General features: G+C 55.4%; 1 protein-coding gene across 1 annotated transcript; it reads right to left on the bottom strand.

Moving 5' to 3' along the window:
* Window positions 1–2,140: 2,140 nt before the first annotated feature.
* On the bottom strand, window positions 2,141–5,607 carry IGFALS (insulin like growth factor binding protein acid labile subunit). The gene is made up of 2 exons (XM_062588500.1): window positions 5,592–5,607; window positions 2,141–3,951 (listed from the first exon to the last, which is right to left on the bottom strand). The coding sequence occupies exons 1-2, from the start codon at window positions 5,605–5,607 to the stop codon at window positions 2,141–2,143; spliced, it is 1,827 nt and encodes a 608-aa protein (XP_062444484.1).
* Window positions 5,608–19,228: the final 13,621 nt, after the last annotated feature.

Below are 19,228 nucleotides of genomic sequence, written 5' to 3'. Positions count from 1 at the left end.
GGCAGTAGAGTTGGAGTCTGACCGGGCTGTTAATTTGTCCAGGATTTCTGTATACCTATTACTGCCTGCACACAGCCGCTGCCTTCAGGAGCGTGCCTGAGCCCGTCAGACCTGCGGCATGTGCCATTCACACTGGCGTGCACTAAATCCATTGCCAATCTATGTGCATGTTACCTGCTGTGCTGGCCATGTGCTTCTGTCTAAGAAATTCTGCATGGTTGGTTGGTTCATTTAATGGATCTGTTAAACCTGTGGCAGGTGCAAGCTGAAGGAGAACCCCTGGAGGTGTAAGCTTGGCCGGAGCTGGAAGCTGTTCTTTGCATAACTAGAGGTGTTGGGGAGATGGCCGTAGCTGGCAGCAACAACAGTTATTCTCGCAATGTGGGCAGCCCATCCAGTACAAATCCTGATCTGTAACTGCTTCCAGTGTGAAGAGGATGTAACCAGAGTCCAAGACTCTGGACTGGCTTCAACTTAGGTTCTTGGGCAGTGATTGCTGGCCCTTACTGGCTGCTGTGCGTTGCGATCTGAATGACAGTGGGCCCTCCTTTCTCAAAAGACCAGTCTAAGTCTTTCTTTGCAGCTGATCATTTTACAGAAAACTTGCTGCAAATTCCTCCTGTGCTTTGAGGGAGAAGCTCCAGACTTTCTCTTGAATAGCATGGGGATTTGCAGGGTTTTGCAAAGGTCTGATGAGCCAGAGCTGCGCTGTAGGAGTGAGAAGGTCCCTTCAGCTCTGCGTCTCACCTTTGCTGCAGCAGGGAGCAAGCCAGAAATCAGCTGGGTGCCACAGCACTATGTTGTGCGCACTGTGATGCTGGGTAGCTGACAGCACCCATGCTCTTCGACATGACTCTGCCGTGCGGAGGCACGGAGGGGCTCTGATAAGACATCCTAGCTGGGTGCAGCACGTGCTTTCAAAAAAAAAAAAAAAACATACTTACAAGATGGGTTGCGATAGCTCCAAAGGTTTATTTGTCTGCTGCGATTTATCAGGTAAGTGACATGCACGGCATTCTGTAACCTGCCTACATCTGCTATTGCAAGGAATGATTGAAGCAAGTCGTCTGCCCCCTTTCCTAAACCTACAGGAGAGCTTGTGGCTTTTCAGGACTTTTGTTTTCTCTAAGCTTCCCTTTAAATCTGCTAAAGAGCACCCTTGGGCAGAGGTGAATCGGAGCCCTTACCTTGGTCTTCTCTTACCCATGGCTTGTGGACGGGTGTGAGGTGAGGTGCTGTGCTTTTAGCTCTATCCCTGACTTTGTGCCCCTGGGGTCCTACTTGTGGATCAGGCTGCTATTTGCTAGGGTCGTACAAAAGCAGCGCTGAGGCTGGGTGGTTTGTGGGGAGCCTGCAGCTCCTCCCCGCTGAGTTGGGGAAGGCTTGGTGCATCCTGCTGGCACAGAGGAAGCTGCACAACGCTTGGCGTCTGCTGGGTTGGTTCATGGTGGGAAGATGCTTCAATTCATTGTAATTCTAATAAATGAACACTGGAGCCAAGTTTCCTCTCTGCCAGTCAGGATGGTCCTGCCAGGCCTCAGAGCTGTCCGTTGCCATGGTGAAGGCTCTGGTCAGTGGGTAAATGCCTTTCGCTCACCCCAAGGTGGCTGCCAGAAGCTCAGAGATGCTTGGGCTTCCTGACTGGGGTGGGCAGGCAGGCTGGGGAGCAAGTGCGCTAACCTGGGGGGCCGGTGTTTAAATAACTCAGATATTTCATTTTGAAGCCAGCAAAGCCCATTTGGGCAGCTGCTGCCTGTCCCCCTGCCCATCCCTGCCTTGCCCTGCAAACAGATGTACCCATACAGCCCGAGAAGTGGTGTCCCCCATTTTGCTGTATGCTAGCCTCTGCCCTGCACTGATTCTGTTGAAAATTATACATACACAGCTCTATCAGTGCAGCATGGAGAAAGACGGCTAAAGACAACGGAGAAGTCAGGCTAACCTTGCGCAGTTGCTTGCACCGCTGCCCTGGTTAGCCCAGTGTGGGGCCAAGATGAGGAGCAAGGTGCCAACTAACTGCTGTCCCAGGGACTGAGAAGGGGAAGGTGACAGTTCAGGGCATGCTGCTAGCTTGTGGCTAGATGCGCACCACTGTTTATGATGGAAAGCAGCAAGTCCTCCAGAAAGTGGAGGTGTGTTGTCAGCAGTGAGCAAAGTTATCCTCACTGGTGTCACGGAGATCCAGGCCTGTCACGTTTGGAGGGTGGAGGCAGGTGAGATTATTGTAAGTGTACACGGGGACATGGGAATCATCCCCCTCCACAACGGACTGCACGAACCGTGGGACCACTACAGGGTGCTGCAAAGAGAAGTCCCGCAGGCCCTTCAGGGAGCAGTTACAGTGCCAGTTGTTTCCCTCCAGCCATAGCTGCTCCAGTACAAATGAAGAGCACAGAAAACCAACCGAGAAGGTCTCCAGGGAGTTGTTCCTGAGGCTGAGATACCGCAGGTTTGACAGTGGAGAGATGACGGTGTTGTCCAGTATCTCCAGCTGGTTATTTGAGAGATCTAACCAGAAGAGTCTCTGCAGTGGGCTGAAGGTATCTTGGGAGATCTCCAGGAGTTGATTGGAGGAGAGGAAGAGATATTCTAGATTGCTTAGTCCCACAAAAAGCTTGGGTGAGAGGTGGCTCAGCTTGTTGTGCTTCAGATCCAGCTCCAGGAGCTCGTGCAGATCGCTAAAACTTTGGTCTTCAATCACAGAGATGCTGTTGTGCTGTAAGAAGAGCCTCCGCAGGCTGGAGAGGCTGGATAATGTGTTTGCTCTGATCCTGCTGAGACAGCTGTGCTCCAAGTGAAGGCTGTGCAACTTGGTGACACCCTTGAAGACATAGTCAGGAAGAGCCTTGATGCAATTAGCAGACAAATGCATCACTGCAATGTTGTACAGCCCCAGGAATGCCCCAACCCTGATATCTTGTATCTGATTGTTGTTCAGGGTGAGGACCTCCAGCTGGCCTAGCCCATCAAAAGTCCTTTCTGCCAGGCTTCTGATCCTGTTGTGTCCCAGCTGCAGTTCCTCCAGGAACTGGAGGTCTTTGAAAGTCCTGGGTCTCAGGCTGGTGATAGAATTGGTGGATAAGCGTAAGACATGCAGGCTCAGGAGACCTAAAAAAGTGTCCTCAAAGAGTGAGACAAGACGGTTGTGGGAGAGATCCAGCCACCGAAGGGACTTCATGCCCATGAATGCACGGGGTGCAATGGCATTGATCTGGTTGTGGTTCAAGTACAGCTTCTGTAGCTTCTGCAGCTTGACAAAGATGTTGATCTTGATTCCCTTGAGAGAGTTCCCACTCAGATCCAACTCCTTCAGCTCAGTAAGGCTGCAGAAGAGCTGGTGCTGTAGGTAGGGGAGCTTGTTTCCAGCCAAGATGAGCTCCCTCAGGTTGGGTAAATCATGGAAAACCTTATCAGGCAAGACCACAAGTGAATTCCAGCCCAAGTTCAGATACCACAAGTTGGAGAGCCCAGCAAATAGCCCTTCCTCCACCTTGGTGAAGAAGTTGTTGTTGAGGCTCAGGGACACAAGGTTTTGGGTGTGAAGGAAAGTGTGGGGTGCCAGGTACTTCAGCCGGTTGCGTTCTAGGTGAAGGTGGTAGAGGCTCCTCAGCCCATGGAAGGCGTGCTGCTCCACACCGGTCAGCTGGCTGCTTTGCAGGTCAAGGAAGTCCAGGCTGGAGAGATTCTTGAATGCTGCAGCTGGCAGCAAGGTGAAATTGTTGCCATCCAGCCAGAGGGCTTTGGCGTTGGCAGGGACGTCCTCTGGAAGGTGCGTGAGGTTGCGCGTGCTGCAGAAGACATTGAGCTCCTCGCTGTAGTCATCAAAGCTGCAGGCACACAAACTGGGGCATCGCAGGGGCTCTGTATCTGGCTGCTCCTTCAGGGCTTCTTCTGGTGGCTGTGATGCAGCTGCCAACAGCAGGGCCAAGGACAGCAGGAGAATGATGGCTGCTGCGGAGAGCAAGGGAACAGAAAGCATTAGCTGACCAAGCGTGGCACGAGGAGGCAATAGCGAGGACAGTGTTTCCTACTTGCAGGATGACGGGTGCTGTAGGAGACGATACTGGGCCAGGAGACTCCTCCTAGCCTTCTTGTGTCCTAGCAAAGCCAGCTGCTGAACAGCCATGACCATAGCCTGGCTGGAACGATTTCCACTCCCTGGCTCACTGTGTTTGCCCAGGTGGAGGAGAAGGGATCCAGCAACACCTCCCGGTCCCTGGGGGAGGTGGCTGGAGGTGCTGACAGGGCAGATGGGTCTGCCCTGCGGGGCAGCACAGCCGATGCAAGACGAGCCACAATTTGGCCACGGTGCCGGCGGGCAGCGGATCTGCTTTACCTGCTGTCGCGACTGGGACGTTCTTGGTGTGGTGTCCAGCCCCCACTGCTCTGCACGGGCACTTGCACTTCGGCTTTGCACCCTCTTCTCTGTCCTGCAGCTTCCCAGCCCGGCTGCTCCTATCTGGCTCATGGTTTATGCTCTGTGGCGCTGGGGCTTGGGGTGATTGAGAGGAGTGAAAAGCAGCGAGGAGGAGGCTGGTGCCATGTGAGCGGGTATTTGCTCTGTGCCAATGGAGCCGCACAGCTCAGGGCACAAAACCTGCCCTCTCTCTTTTAGGAGGTGATTCCTGCAGCAGGGCTCAGTCGTGTTTCGGAAAGCAGCAGCAGGGTGACGCTGGGCAAAGCGGGGCAGCGGCCGCGGGGCGGCTTGGTGCGGGAAGGATTATTAATGCCGCCATGGCATGACGCACGTTGCTTTTCTCTGCCAAGCTGCACGGGACGGAGGTGTCTGCTGCGAGGGGCTGGGGTGGCCGGGCTGGGAGCGCCCCAGGTCCCCTGCAGCCAGTGGCTCTTCCCTGGGGACCCCAGCCCATGTTCCTGGAGCACCCGCTGCTGAGGCAGCTCCGGATCCCATGGGCTTTCGATACTCCCGTCCAGTTGCACTAAGCAATAACATGCGTTTTGAGACTCGCTCTGCCCTTTGGAAAGTCCACGACCACGTGTTATAGCAGGATCGCACTGGGCTCCTGCCGTGGCTCAGACCCCTCTCTATTTACTCTTTGGTGTGTGGACCCTGGGTAACCCCAGCACCATTACATCTCAGCTCCCCTGCCGCAAGGGTCCCCTGCACCAGCCGCGAAATTTCTCTGGATACCTGTCAGCAGCAGCTTCTTCCTTTCTGCCAGCAGCAGACGCACCTTTCCCCCTCGCTTCTTTCTCCCCGAATTAACTTGATCTTTCCTGGAGCAGAGAGAACCCGAGGGGCCGCCCCTGCCTCGCCGGCTGGGCGCTCGGTGCAGAGGCCCCAGCCCCTTCCTGCAGCCCTGAGCGCCTTTCGGTGGAGGCTTGCGCTCCACGTTGCGGGTGCCTGAGAAAGCACCGAGGATCCTGAAATGTTTCTTCAGTAATAAATGTGGGCTCCCAAAAAAGGGGGAAAAGGTTAACAGCAACTTGACGGCAAAGTCCAGGGAGAGCTTCACCTTCTCCCCGCTGCGCTTTTGCCCTGCCCGTGCCTGCGGCGCGGGGTCTGTGCCGGCGCGGCCGCAGGGACCCGTGCGGTGCCGCAGGAGGAGCGGGGCAGCTCCCTGCCTTACCTTTGCGTGTGCTCATGGTGGCTGCCGCCGGGTGAGACGGCAGTGCTCCGGGTCGTGCGGCCGCCGCGCCGGCTCTCCCCGGCCCCCCCACTCCCCGGGCAGGGATGGAGCAACCACCTTGACGCCTGTCCAGCCGCCTGCGCGGGGCTGGGGTTAACCCCGCTGCTGCTGGGCTCGGCGCAGGAAGGGCCGTATCGCCCCGCTATGGGATGAGTAGCTGCTGCTCCGCTCTGGGCGTTGCTTTGGGAGCGGTGTGCTCCGGGCACGGCTGCTCGGCTGGGGAAAAGATACGACAAGAGCACAAAGCGCAGGTAGAGTAATTCCTTCTCTCTCCCAGCCTATTGCAGCGTTTATTTTTGCTCACAGATGGGATGAAAATGAGACGTCTGCGTGAGCTTTGCTAGCCTAGGAGATCTGGCTACGTGTTGAGACCTCATCCTGAAGGGATGGTGGCATGACTGGAGACTGGCCCTGGAGACAGGGTTTGGATCAGCAGCAAACCAGAGAGGGGGAATGTCACCAGGCAGCATCTGCCATGCTGCTGGCCTCCTGAAGGGCACCCAAGTGGTGGCACCAGCTCTTCCCCTAGGTTTCTGCTGTCAGGACAAGTTCCTGGTAAGGGCCACTGCCTTGAAACCCCGGCAGCGCCTGAGCAGTGGGGCAGCTTGAGGCATCTCCCAGATGTAGGGGACAAGGTTTGGTCCCCACTGCTCAGCCACATGTCTGAAGCCCTGGGACTTTCTGGATTTGGGTTGAAGGTGAAGTGCTGCAGGTCTGAGGAGTCTGGGCTGTCCTGGCGAGGGGCTGCACTGGGGCATGGCAGAGCTGGACTCACATGGATCAGCATGTGGAGCCAGATGGAGAGTTGGCTAGAGGCAAGGAGCTGGGAGGCTACTGGAGCTTCCCAGATGGAAGAGGAGGGATTTGCTTCATGGTTCCCCAAAGGCCCTATCAGGTCTTTATGAAAAGAGCAAGCTGCTCTGCAGCATTACGTTGTGAGACCTCTCCGCTGGAGATGCTGCTGGAGTAAGGCAAGAGGCTGGACCGCTGTGCTGTGTCTGTGCCTGAAAACACACCACAGGGCCTGCAGCATCCAAACTGCACAGAAAGCTCAAGGGGGTCAGGGTTGTTCTCACAGGGAGATGGAGGTGAAACATCCAAGGTTTTACAATGATAAAAGGAAGAGATGAGTTGAAAAATGGGGAAAAGTTCTTCTCTGTGTGACACTGAAAGCCTCAGAAATATAGGAAAGAAGAGAGTAACTCATGTATGAATCTGGATAGGAATAAAGTCAGCTATGAATTTCACAGATGCATTAGTGGCAGTACAAGGTGATGGTGCACAACAGCTCTGGGCCAGCAAAACTGCTCAGGTGAGGAGTATGAAACTACTGCTTGGTTCTCGAATGAAGATAATTGAGTGTTTTCTGCAAAATTACACTTTGCTAGAAATTAGGAGACCTCCTCTGGGCTAAAGCAGTCCCCATTGTGAGCCCCGGTGCCAGGGCTGACCATGGCATGGCACGATTGTGCTGGTGAACAAGGGCCAGCTGTGCAGCCCACCCATGGGGGCGCTGGGCTACAGCCATACACCGTGTCAAGGTCAAGGAATTGCCATATAATGCATCAAACACAAATATGGGGCCAGTCTTTTAATGCTGAGGGTCACCACAGCAGACCTCCTTCAGAGCATCTTTTTTTTGATTTACAGGATGGAGAGGAAGGAGACCAAGGCAGGAGCTTTGCGTGGAGCTCAATTCCCAAGGAGAAGCTGGATCTGTGCGGTTTTTGCCAAACTCTTTGCTAGATTTAGTGGGCAGGCCCTGCGGAAAGAGAGCTGTGCTTGGAGACGACGGGCTTGGTAGGCTGTGCGTTTTCAGAGGGGCTTCTCCTAGCATGTAGGCTAGAGACCTACATGCTGTGTGCTCACTAATGACATCCTTCACTACTGACCATGACCACAAAGGTTTCTGGGGCTTTATGCTCCTCAGACACAACAGAAGGGTTTGGCCCTGTACAAGGAGCTCGGTAAGGTGGGGGTGATGGATGATCCTCAGGAGCTGACTTGGAGCTGGAAGATCGCAGTCTCCTGCCAGAGTCATTTGGCAGCTCTTCAAAACTGCTCGGGGAGGCTCATGAACTCATTCTGTATTCCAGGTCATTTCCCCACCAGTCCTTGTCCAACCCAGCTTCTGAAGAAACTTTTACCAGTTTCCAGGAAAAAAAAAAGGTCACTTCTGTCTCAGATAGAAGAGCCTAGTTGGCCAGAGGTGGAGTTGGAGGTGGTAGTTTGCTGCCCTTGTAGTAGCTGCTTGGTGAGGCCATGAAAGTACTGCTGCTAACCCCTTTCTGATTATTGCAATCACACCTTTCCCTGAAGATGCACCAGCAGCAAGGCTCATGTTGGACACCATTTACTTTCATGATTCAGGCTTGCCTCCTCTGAGAAATGGGATCTTCCACCAAAGCCAAAGCACTTCTTCAGCCCAGATTTACCTTGTCTCTACAGAGAGACAAGAGAGTCTGTTATTGCAGAAAACGAGGCTGGAGGTGAAGTGGGGCCAAGGAGCAGGACTGCGATGTTGCCTGCCTAGGGTGGCAGGGAGATGGGCCTTGACATGGGTGCTGTTGGTCCTACCTGCTGACCTGAGATGGCAAAGGGCACACGGCTGCCCTCGCAGGCACCATGACTGAGTGAGGCTGCTGCTGAGAGCATCCATCTGTCTGTCCACTTTGCTGCCCATCTCCGCCAGCTCAATCTGAGATTTCCACTGTCTCAAGGCTCCATCTGGCATGGGTGCCTGTGCTGGTAACCAACGGTGATAGCTGGTGGGCTGTGAAAGCCACATAGCGTCATGCTCCTGCCACTCTTCCTGCAGCTTCCCACTGCCCCTCTTGCTAGCAGCGCCACTGGCCTTCCTTGTGAATGTGGCTGGGGGCTGGATGGCTCTGGCAGTGGGACTTGCAGCTATTCTGGAAGGTCAACCAAGGATGAAGAAAATGAGCAAAGCCCAGGAATGATGGAAGGGAGTAGAGCGTAGGAGAGCGTAGGATCACCAAAGCCAAAAGGGTCACCCCAGGACTCAGGTTTAGGGGCCAGTGCTGCTCCCAGTACCAGCCAATGTGACAGGCACCTTCCTGCAGGCCAGGACACCTTGGCCCAGAGAGCAGCAGATGCACATACGCTGCTCTGGGGTGTCTGTAATGGGAGGAAGACCCTGTCCCTCTGGGCTGGGGCCCTGGCACATTTAAAATAATATAATTTGCTTCCTATCTCCTAAGGGTGGATATCTGGCTTGGAGCTGTGAGCTAGGTTGCATCTGAATGGAGATCTTCATGACCCAGCAGGAAAGTTCACGTTTGTAGTCGCACCTGAGGGTGTTCGCAGCCCTCGCTCGGCTCCCGTGGGCACAGGGGGTTCAACGCCCCACTGCTCTCACCCTGCCTGGGGGAGTTGAAGTCTCTCTGATGCACCGATGTCCAATGGCAACATGCCCATGGGAACAAGTGTTAGAGAAGAGGAGAATCCAGCGTTTCTTTGCTCTGTACAATCCAACTTCTGCAGTTCGTATAATAAGGAATGTTTTTTTTCAATTTCTTTTTGGATTGAATTGGTGCTCTCCTCCCCCTCTATTTTAATCTTCTATTCTAGGAAATTATAGATCAGAAGGGAGAAATGAGAGATAGAGACAAATGTATCCACTAATAGGCGCTAAGCACATATTGACACAAGGTGTAATCAATTTGGAAGCTAAAAAGAGCTGAACCAGCAGGGACCTGCCAGCCAAAACCCACAAAACCTCTAATTGAATTTTAAAAGAAAACTACCTGCATCTACAGAGCAGGTTTATCCCTGCACACGAAAGGCCTTTTTTGTGAAAATCTCAAATAAGCCGCGAAGGGGAAACAAGCACGATAACTAAGCCATCTCCTTCCACAGCCGCTGCAGTGCGAGTTGGCCTTCTGCTGACTCTGGAGCCGTCTCCGCGAAGGGGGAGACGCGCGCGCCGCAGAGCAGGGTATAAGCTCAGGCCCGGTCTCGACTGCTGGGAAAAACCACCGTGGGGGAAGCGCCTGCCCGGGCCGCCCTCGGGGCTCCGGGCGCCTGGGGCCGGCGCTGGCATCCCAGGCCAGCGCTGCCCCGGCCCTTGCGAAATCCCCGGCGCGGCCGCGGTCGGCGCCGAGCCGCTCGCCCCGGCCCGGCGCGGCCCTGCCACCGAGCTGCGGGGCTCGCGGCAGCCTCGGCTGGGGAACGAGCCCCTCCTGGGAGGAGGGAGCAGCCGCAGGAGCCCCTCGGCGCGGCTCTTCGGGACGGAGCCCGGCCGGACGCAGCAGCTTCGCTCTCCCGGGGAGACGGAGGTCGCCGGCGCCGCCGCGCCGATGCCAATGTGCCCGGATAGCTTCAGCGCAGGCTAGAGGGGCCGCGGCTGCCGCCGGCAAATATTTCTGTTTCCAGCCTTGCTTTTCATGCCAGGAGTGGCGTTCCCGGGTCGCGCTCCCCGCCGCTCGCCGTGTCCCGGCCTCCGCCGGGGTTCGGTCCGAGGCTTCTCCGAGCCGGCGTCCGCGGTGGCGGGGAGCTGGCCGTGCCGCGCGGGGCCGTCCCGCGGTGCCGCAGCGCCGGCGCGGCTTCGCGCCGGGCGCTGGTGTCTCCCTCCCTGCCGTGGGCGCCGACCTCCCCCCCAGCCCAGCTCCCCACCCGACCCCGGGTCCCGATTTTCGCGCTCGCAGCTAATCTCCCAGGACAGGAACAAAGTCTGCGCTGTCTCAGACGGTTGCCATGGAGAAGGCTGTAATGGTCTTAGGAAGAGCAGCAGAATCATAAAAAAGCTTCTAAGCCTATTTAAACTGTTATGAATCATTAGCTTCACCCAGCAGCCAACCTGTGCCCACAGTTGCTCAAAGCTGTTTCCTCCCCAGGCCCCAGCATTGCCCGGGCACCTCCAGTGCCTTGGGGGAGCAGATCCCCCCCAAGGGGATCCAAGGCCACACAAGCAAGGCGGGAAGCGGCTCTGGACCGCTGGCTCAAAGTCGGCCAAGATTCATTAATAATGCAGACGCTAATGACAGTCACTTGGGAAAAGAAGGAGCCCCACTTCCAGCAAGGCCACCACCGACGGCGTCCTGCTGAGGGATGCTGAATCAATGATGCTTGTGGATCATGCCCCTGTGCCATCCATGCTGTCCCGTAAGACAGGGCTAGAGCATAGCGTAAGGAAGAGCTGAACTACGTAGCTTGGGTGTAATTTGGGAACACGGGATTTCTGGCTCCAGGACTAGTTCTTGTGTTACCTCTTGGAATGGTTTTAGGGAGTTATTTGTCATTGATTGTCAAGTCCGTGCAAGGAATCGCCTCCAAAGGACCACGTCTGTTTTGAGAGGCTGCTGGATGTTACACCTCAAGCTCCTGCTCTTGCTTTCTCTGGCCTGTCTCTAAATACACTGGTTGTCAGCTGCCAGGTTTAGAAGTGACTTACAATGCTCAAGACTGGCCATCAAGCAGCCCCTCGATTTGCGCTCATCCCTCGGTCTCCGCTCCGCCCCCAGCTGCGTCCAGCCGAGCTGGGGAGGCCAGAGGGGAGAGGACTGGCACTGGGGCTATGGTCGAGCGGATCCCCCCAGTGGGAGACTCCCCTTGGCGTGTTTGAAGGTGTTTCTGCTGGTGTGCAGGGAGCCCGGCAGGGCACCCCGGCCTGCGTCTGCCTAGCAGGTGACTTCTGCTGTGTCCCCAAAGGGCTGCTTGGCCAGTTCCTCTGTGCTATAGTGGGGTGCTCAGAGGAAAAATACATCCTGCTTTTTGCTGGCTGCAGGCTTTAAGCTTCCTCCCCTGCACACCCATTGCTCCTGCTCTGAACTGCCTCAGCCAAAGACAAATAAATGCTGGTGAGGTTCCAGCACTTGGCTCTCCCAGAAAATGACTGTCACTGTCACAGAGGTCGGCAGGATCTCTCTGAGGTCTCTGGTCCATCCCTTCTTAAAGCCCAGCCACCTAGAGCATGTGTCTCAGGGTCATGTCCACGTGCAGTTAAAATATCCCTGGGGATGGAGATTCTCTACCCCTTTTCCAGTGTCTGACCACCCTCGCAGTAACTTTCTTCTGCTTATGGGAATTTCCCCACCCCAACCTGTCCCTGCAGCCTCTTACCCTCCCACTGCGCACCTTCAAGAAGAGTCTGGCTCTGTTTTCTCCGCAGCCTCCCATGAGGTAGTCACAGAGAGCAGTAACATCCCTCAAGCCTTCTCTTCTGCAGCCTGAACAAACCCAGCTTTCTCAGCCTCTGCTCATACACCGTGTTTTCCAGATCCCTGACCATCCTGAGGGCCTCTGCTGGACTTGCTCCAGTCTATCACTGTCTGTCTTGTCCTGGGGAGCTCAAACTGGACAGTGTCAGTGTGGGCTTACAAGTGCAGAACGGAGGGGAGGGATCACTTCTCTCTTCTGGCTGGCTATCAGGACGCTGTTGGCCTTTGCTGCAAGAGCACACTGCTGGCTCCTCTTCAGCAAGTCCACCAGGACCTCCAGCGCTTCTTCTGCAAAGCTGACGCGATGCACAAGGAGTGTTGTGGCTCCCATTTGGGGGAGCGCTCCCAGGGGACATCTCTTGTACTGCTTATAATAACAGAACATCAACAAGTGGCTTTCAAATGGTCCCACAAGGCTCTGCACCCGTAATCACCCTGGAAGCCAGGGAAGGATTTGTGTATGGGCTTTTCTTTCATTGCATGGTGGAGCTGACTGGAGGAAAACAGCCAGGGAGAGAAGAAAAAGACACTCAATCCATCACAGGTCCGTAACCAGTCTAGATTTAATACTCCACAAATATTAGCGGCTCCAGCTTCCTGTGACCTGGAAAGGGAAAGGACAGTGAAAGTCATTCACAGAACGCATCAGCTGCCCTGCTTCTTCCAGGCGCCCGGAGACACCTGCGCTGCTGCACACAGCCCCACGGTCGAGCAGAGGACACGCTTCCCACCGAGGTGCTTCTCTCCCGAGGCTCTCAAGGGATTCATTAGCTATTTTACGGTGATGAAACTGAGAAGCCCGTACAGCTTGATGGGTCAGCTTAGTTGAAGCCAGTATTTTGATTCGTAACCCAACACTAACACCACCACCGCCTGAGACAATGTGGGCTGCAAAATTCAAAGTGCAGAGTCTGAGGCTGGATCATTCACAGCTGCACGATACGGCCATCAAACCTTCCTCCCGGAGCTGGGACTGGCCAGCTCAAAGGCTTCCTTTTGGGAAAAGCCTGACTGGCACCAGAAGAGAGACCCCGCTATCCTGACCCGCTGCCCAAACCTCCCAGTCAGCCCAGACTGGTGCCTTCCTGAAACTACCCTCTTAATGCCTGTGTGCAATAAACTCGTGTAACTAGAAAAACAGAAAATCTTCCCCTGAAATGAACCTTTTCCACGGAGGGGGAGAAATTACATTAAGTCCATAGAAATCACCACAGAATTGCTATTAATTGAGCTGGGCTGTGGATTCAGTATGGGAGGGGACCAACGCACATCCTCATGCCGAGAACAGGGATGCAAAGGGATTTGCCAGTCCCAAAAGCTGGAATCAAAAACCAGAGCTCTGAACTCTCCATTCACACTGTTCCTGGGAAACAACAGAACTCTCTCCACTAGGGAGTTACTGCAGCGTAGCAACAACTGGTGTTTGACCGCAACTCCTTGCATTTGGGACTCCAGGTAACTGTGGGAGCAAGACGGTGTCTCCCAGGGAGGTTGGCTAAATGCTGCTCATGTGCTAGGAAGTGCGAGAGGGAGCAGCTGGGCTCCCAGCGAGATCAGTGTCCTGCTGGCAGAGTCCTGCTGGGAAGGGAAAAGCAGGGGTGAGTCGGTGCCTCTACATTTCCATGCCGAGTCCTCAGTTCTGTTTGTCCTCCTGTCCTCTCTCCAGGATGCTGCAGCAACAGTGCACTGGGTTCTCTGATGAACAAGAGAGACAGGAGTCACCACTTGCGTCTTCCACAGCCACTTCCCACCGCAATGTGGAGGAGTGGGAAAGGGTGCTTGTCTAGAGAAGATGTACAAAGTGCCAGTGCGAAGGAGCAGATCCCAGACCTGCCTGTGCCTCCTAGTCCAACTGGCTTCTGGGCTTCAGCATGGGTTTGGTCTCAGAATGAGCTTCATCTTTCCCCAGGGCACAGGAATCCATGCTCCCTGTCGCTCTTGGTAGACAGAACATTTATAGCCTGTGCTCTGCCTGCAGAAGCCTTGCAGGCTTCTACTGACCAAGATGCCTTGAGCCCCGGGCATGAAGCATCCACAGCTCTTTGTTTTCATGGACTAGAGAGACCAAGGAAGGGTTGGCTCCCCTTGTTGCCTGACCTGCTGGTAAAACCTCTTCTGGTATTTGAATGTGGCATCCTTCAGGGTCTGAGTTATCCTTCTCCCAGCCCTAGAGCCTCGCTAGTGACTTAGTGGCTGTGGGAAGGTATTTCCTCTCCCAAGAGGAGCCCTTCTTGGGAAGCCAAGAAGGGATCTGTTTCCAGGGGGAAAAAAAAGTGATTCTCTGGAAACTGGGCCCAAAATAAAAGTAGGGCCCCTACAGAAACATTTGTCTGTTCAGGTCCCTTCCCAGGGGCTCTGCTCTGTCATACAAATCGTTGAGAAAATGTAATTCATCACCAGCAAGAGATGAATAATTAAGTGCTCCAAACCCATAGATCAGCTAATCACAACTTCTTAGTCTTCTAACACGGTTCCCCATCCTCTCTCCAAAGAATTGCCACCAAGAAGTCAACACTTTAGGAATGATTCAGAGCTACTCCTATCACATTTCTGTATGTCGTCTTCAGTTATGAACTGGCACAGTGCTAATCTGTACTAAATCCTGGGGGAAGGAGGAATGTGACATGGATGGTGTTTTTACAGCTGAATTAGAAAGTATTTTTAGAAAATCTCACCAAATATTTTCTATATCTGGAGAATAACATCTCCTGTTGTCAGGGAACTAGCGCTGGTACTGGTTACACTAAGCTAAAAATGTGAAAATGTATTAGTGTGTTCACACACTTTTTGTGCTGTGATTATGGGATATCTGGTGATAAACCCCCTTAGTTTCTGTCCAAGCAAGAGCCAGGATTTATGATGGTTCCAGATGATTGGATTGACTCTTCTGCAGGAGCCATGGAGGGCAGAAAGAGTCAGCCAGGCCTTCTAAATAATGAGTCACGCACTGAATTACAAACTTTTGCAAACTTTCATTGCCTGGATGCCCCTTGCAATGAACTGTTCAAACTGAGGGCAGGTTAGAAACAGGTGAAAATGAGTCCTGGAGCTCCAGGACAATGGGACCCTGGCATGTTTACCTGATAGTCTTGGACTCATGGGTCTTGCTGGGAATAAGTAATCCCCATCAGAGTGAAAAGCAACAGGAGAGGCAGGACTCCAGGGCCCTTCTACTGACTTACCCCCTGGGCTGGCTGCACCCACTTCAGAGTAGGGTGGAGGTGCCTCTGGTAGGCCAGGATAAGGTGGTGGCCAGCATGGCAACATGCTGAAGGGACCTGCCAGGGAAGACTCTTCTCACTGCTCCAGCGGTCTCCAAACCACTTCTCGCTGTGGGAATGCCCTTCGGAGACAGGGAAGGCCTTAGCTTGACTCTTCCAAGCTCTGAAGGAAGGCTTTGCTCGTCTCCTCTGCCAACCTCTTCCAAAAGAGATGGGCTTCAACATTTTGGGCACCAAGGACTGGGAGCACATGCTGAGCGTCAGGTACGAATGGGTGGGCATAGCTGAAGGTGGAGGCGGTTGGATATTGCTGCAGGTTTACAGCCTCTCGCAGTGTGTCTGTTTTAGCAAACGGGGGGGGGGGGGGAAGGCATGCTAGTACAAACGACCTTGGTGTTCTGGAGCTTGTGCTGGTCTCTTGGGGACCTCAAAGAGCTCTCCAGGAACTAAGCTGCCTCCTGGAGTGGGGAGCAAGGCCCCAGCAGGGATGAAGGCAGAGGATGGGACACGCTCCATGCAGCAGCTGGGTGGAGAGGGGCTGGGCCCAGGAGGCTTTTCTGCTGGTTCCTACTCACTGCAGAATTTCACCTTTCCCTTCCCAAATACTTTCAGGTTGAGAAGTGAGCTGGATTCACACATGAACCGGCCTGAAACTGCCATACAAAAGGCAAGAGAAGCTGGAGAAGTGACCGGGGAAATGCTGCTGGCAGGAGGGGGGCTTGTATGTTAAGAGAACAGGTTTGCATCAGGCATACAGGCCAAACAGCCAGCTCAGCTGCCGAACGTCTAGTCTGGCTGCTAATACCATGAATCCCGGAGCTAAGAAATTCTTCCATGTTCAAACAGCCTTTCCCAAGTAACTGACATCTTATTTTCCTTATTTCCACTCCGCCCCACTGGTACTCACCGTCTGCCCATGTTTCTGTTCATCCTAACCCCTATTTATTTTGCTAAATCATTTCTCACATGAAAAATCCTGCATTACTTGAGATAGGGATCTATTACTGGAGGCTTAACAAAAGGTTTCAACAGCTGTTAGCAAAGTCTATGATTGCCATTTCCGAGCGTCAGATCTGTCTTGTACATATATTGGTGTAATTACAGAGTGCTAAATATCACGTTTGTTCAGAGAGCTGTGAAATGTGACTGATGTTCCAGTTGCTCCTGGGAATGTTAATTATGTTGCTGTTGTCCTACACATCCCACGTGAAACCGTGTCACTTCCACTGTCCCGGCTTGGCTGGTTTGACCAGGACAGATAATGACTTTCCTGAGAGATGACTCACTCGCAAAGCAACATGGGCCACCACCACAGATACAGATGGGAAATTTCTCCCAAATTTCTAAAATTGGGTCTCAGGGTGGAATGAGGAAAACCTGCAAATGTCAGCAGGAGTGTTGGAGCACTGGGGACAAAGAAAGAAGGGAGAACCTCTCCCCAAAGTGAGCATCTCAGACAACAAATCTGCGAGCAGGAATTGGGAACTGAATGAAGGTGGGGAGAGAGTTCTGTATTATAAGATCTGCAAAACTTCGGAGCAACCTCTTCCCCAGCCCTTAGCCTATCTGTAAAAGAGGGGCAGCAGCCGGGCGTGGGGAAGGCGGGAGGAACTGCAGGCGTGCGTTGCACACGCAGCAGTCTGGCTGAGTCACAGCGCTGTGGGGAGGGGGGTGCTGAGGTCGGCTTGTGCCTCATTAGCTCTTGGGCATTTTCTCTTTCTCTGGGCCTGGTCCAGCTGTGTCATGGGAAGAATGGGAGCAGGAGGATTATCCCACATCGATACAGCTGCCCTGTCTCGGTGATGCTGAGAGAGACGTCTACCCCAGAGAGCTGACACTGAGGTCTTTGGGCCAAGGATGCTTCTGGATCAGCACAGCCAAATCTACCCTAAGAGCTCAGGCTGGTGGCAGGGAGCCTGGCAGATCACCTTGCACGTGTCTGTGCTTTCACGTCGTACCTTCCCTCCGCCCTCTGACGGCTCTGCCTTCTTGGGCCCAATGCAGTGTGTCCCCGCGGTGCTTTGGGGTGCCTTACTGGCATTGCCCGGATTCCCCAGGACTGCCTGTGCAGCAGGGCGGGTATGAGGGGAGTAAAGGTACTTGCCACGTTGCCTGTGAGCTCTTTAGAACCGGATACAGGCTTCCGACACTGTATTTTATAACTAGCTCTGTAGCCACTAATTATGTGGTCAGACACAGTTTAAAGTTAGTTACATAGCTAACTTCTGTCTGACGTGACACAAGGCAGGAGGAAACAGTCCAGTCATCAGGAACGCACCCGATGAGGCTCAGGCAGGCACTAGCTCCACAGGAGAAGATGAATTTGAAGGTTAAAACTCCACAGATGGAAGCTAAGCAGATGAGACAGGAATAAGAACGTGATGGAGTCAGCGGAGGGACCATAAACCTTCCTCACGCCAGCGACTGTGCTTTTATTACTCTCCCCTCCGTCGGTTTGCCTGCTCCCGCACTCTTTCTGCCTGGCTTTGCCCTGGCTTTCATTCCACAGGCACGAATGCAACATCCAGTCAATGCCTGTGAGACGATTAAACCTCACCCTGTCCCAAATGAACATTGTTAGTGGAGCAAGGGGACTTCTTTAAGCTTCTTTGCCTTCTTCTGCCATGTGCTAGAATGGACGTGCCTGGAACAAGCCAGTGAAGCACAGGGAGCCTAAGGTCCTGGTCCAGCTTACCCTTGAAACGAGCTATTGGTGAAAGGTTCCTCCAGCTGCAGTTAGATGTTGAGCTGCGTGTTGTCTCAGCTTGAGTTGCAGTCCTTCCTTCACAGCCACGGGAAACTGCTCCTCCAGCCCGTGAGTGGGCAGATCTGTTAAATCCCCGCTAGCAGCCAGGACCCCCCTGAAGCCGCTGTTCGTCTCCCTCGACTGTGAAGGAAGCGTGGGACCCGCCTGGATTGAGACGCTGGTCTGTGCCACAGCAGCTGGGGAAACGCAGCTCGCTTTAGCGGTCTGCTGGGAGCAGAAGCAGGTGTTGTTTGGGTGATTTTAATGATGTGCTGGGAGTTAGGCAGCCGAGGGAACGCTCCCTCAACGAGCCGTGCCTGCGGGGTTTGTACCAAGGGCCGTGGGAGGACGTGTTTCCCTCGAAAGGGCGCGGATCTCCGGGAGCTCTCCCCCAGCCTGGCCTCCCTGCCCCTGCAGAAGGAGGGAACCGGCGAGTGCGGCCGAGGCCACAGCCGCCCCCCGTTCCCGATGAATAAACAAAATCCCCTCGCCCGCCTTAACGGTTCCTGTGACGGAGGCCGACGAGCGGGCCCGTCCCGGTGCCCTGCAGCCCCGCCGGGAGGCCCGCGGTGCCCTCCAGCCCCGGCAGCGCGTTACTGAACCGGGCGGGCGGCGGGGGTCGGCGGCCGACGGCGGCGCGTGCCCGGCGCGGGAGGCGCCGCGGCGGCACCGAGGGCGCTGCGGGGCGCGGGGAGGGCGGGGGCCGCCCCACGGCGCCCCACGGCGCCCCACGGCGCCCCGGGGCGCTCGCCTCGCCGCAGGATGCGGCTGGCCCTGGAGAGCTGGTCGCAGGTCGCCTCCACACCGCGGCCCCCCCCAGGTCAGCGCTGAGGTCACACGCGGCGGCCCCGCGCAGTGAGGTCAGCGCTGAGGTCACATGTGGCAGTCGCACTCTGTGAGGTCAGCACTGAGGTCACGTGTGACGGCTGCGCCCTGTGAGGTCAGCGGTGAGGTCACACGTGGCAGCCGCACTCTGTGAGGTCAGCGCTGAGGTCACGCATGGCAGCTGCACTCTGTGAGGTCAGTGGTGAGGTCACACGCGGCGGCCCCGCCCTGTGAGGTCAGCGGTGAGGTCACACGTGGCAGCCGCACTCTGTGAGGTCAGCGCTGAGGTCACGTGTGACGGCTGCGCCCTGTGAGGTCAGCGGTGAGGTCACACGCGGCGGCCCCGCGCAGTGAGGTCAGCGCTGAGGTCACGTGTGGCGGCCGCGCTCTGTGAGGTCGGCGCTGAGGCCGCGCGGGCCCCGCGCCCTCCCGCCGCCAGGCGGCGCCGCCGCGCCCGCGCTCCCCGCGCTCCCCGCGCTCCCCGCGCTCGCGTGTCCCTCGCGCCGCCCCGTCGCCGCCCCCGGCCGCCGCCCGGAAGCGGCCGCGCCCGGCTGCGGCGGCGGCTCCTGCCGCTCCCGGTGGCGCTGCCCGGGCGGCCTCCGCCGA

Source organism: Rhea pennata, chromosome 15 (genome assembly GCF_028389875.1).
Source record: "Rhea pennata isolate bPtePen1 chromosome 15, bPtePen1.pri, whole genome shotgun sequence".
Classification (NCBI taxonomy): Eukaryota; Metazoa; Chordata; class Aves; order Rheiformes; family Rheidae; genus Rhea; species Rhea pennata.
The sequence above is the reverse complement of the archived record's forward strand: the minus strand, read 5'-3'. Positions and strand labels throughout refer to the sequence as shown.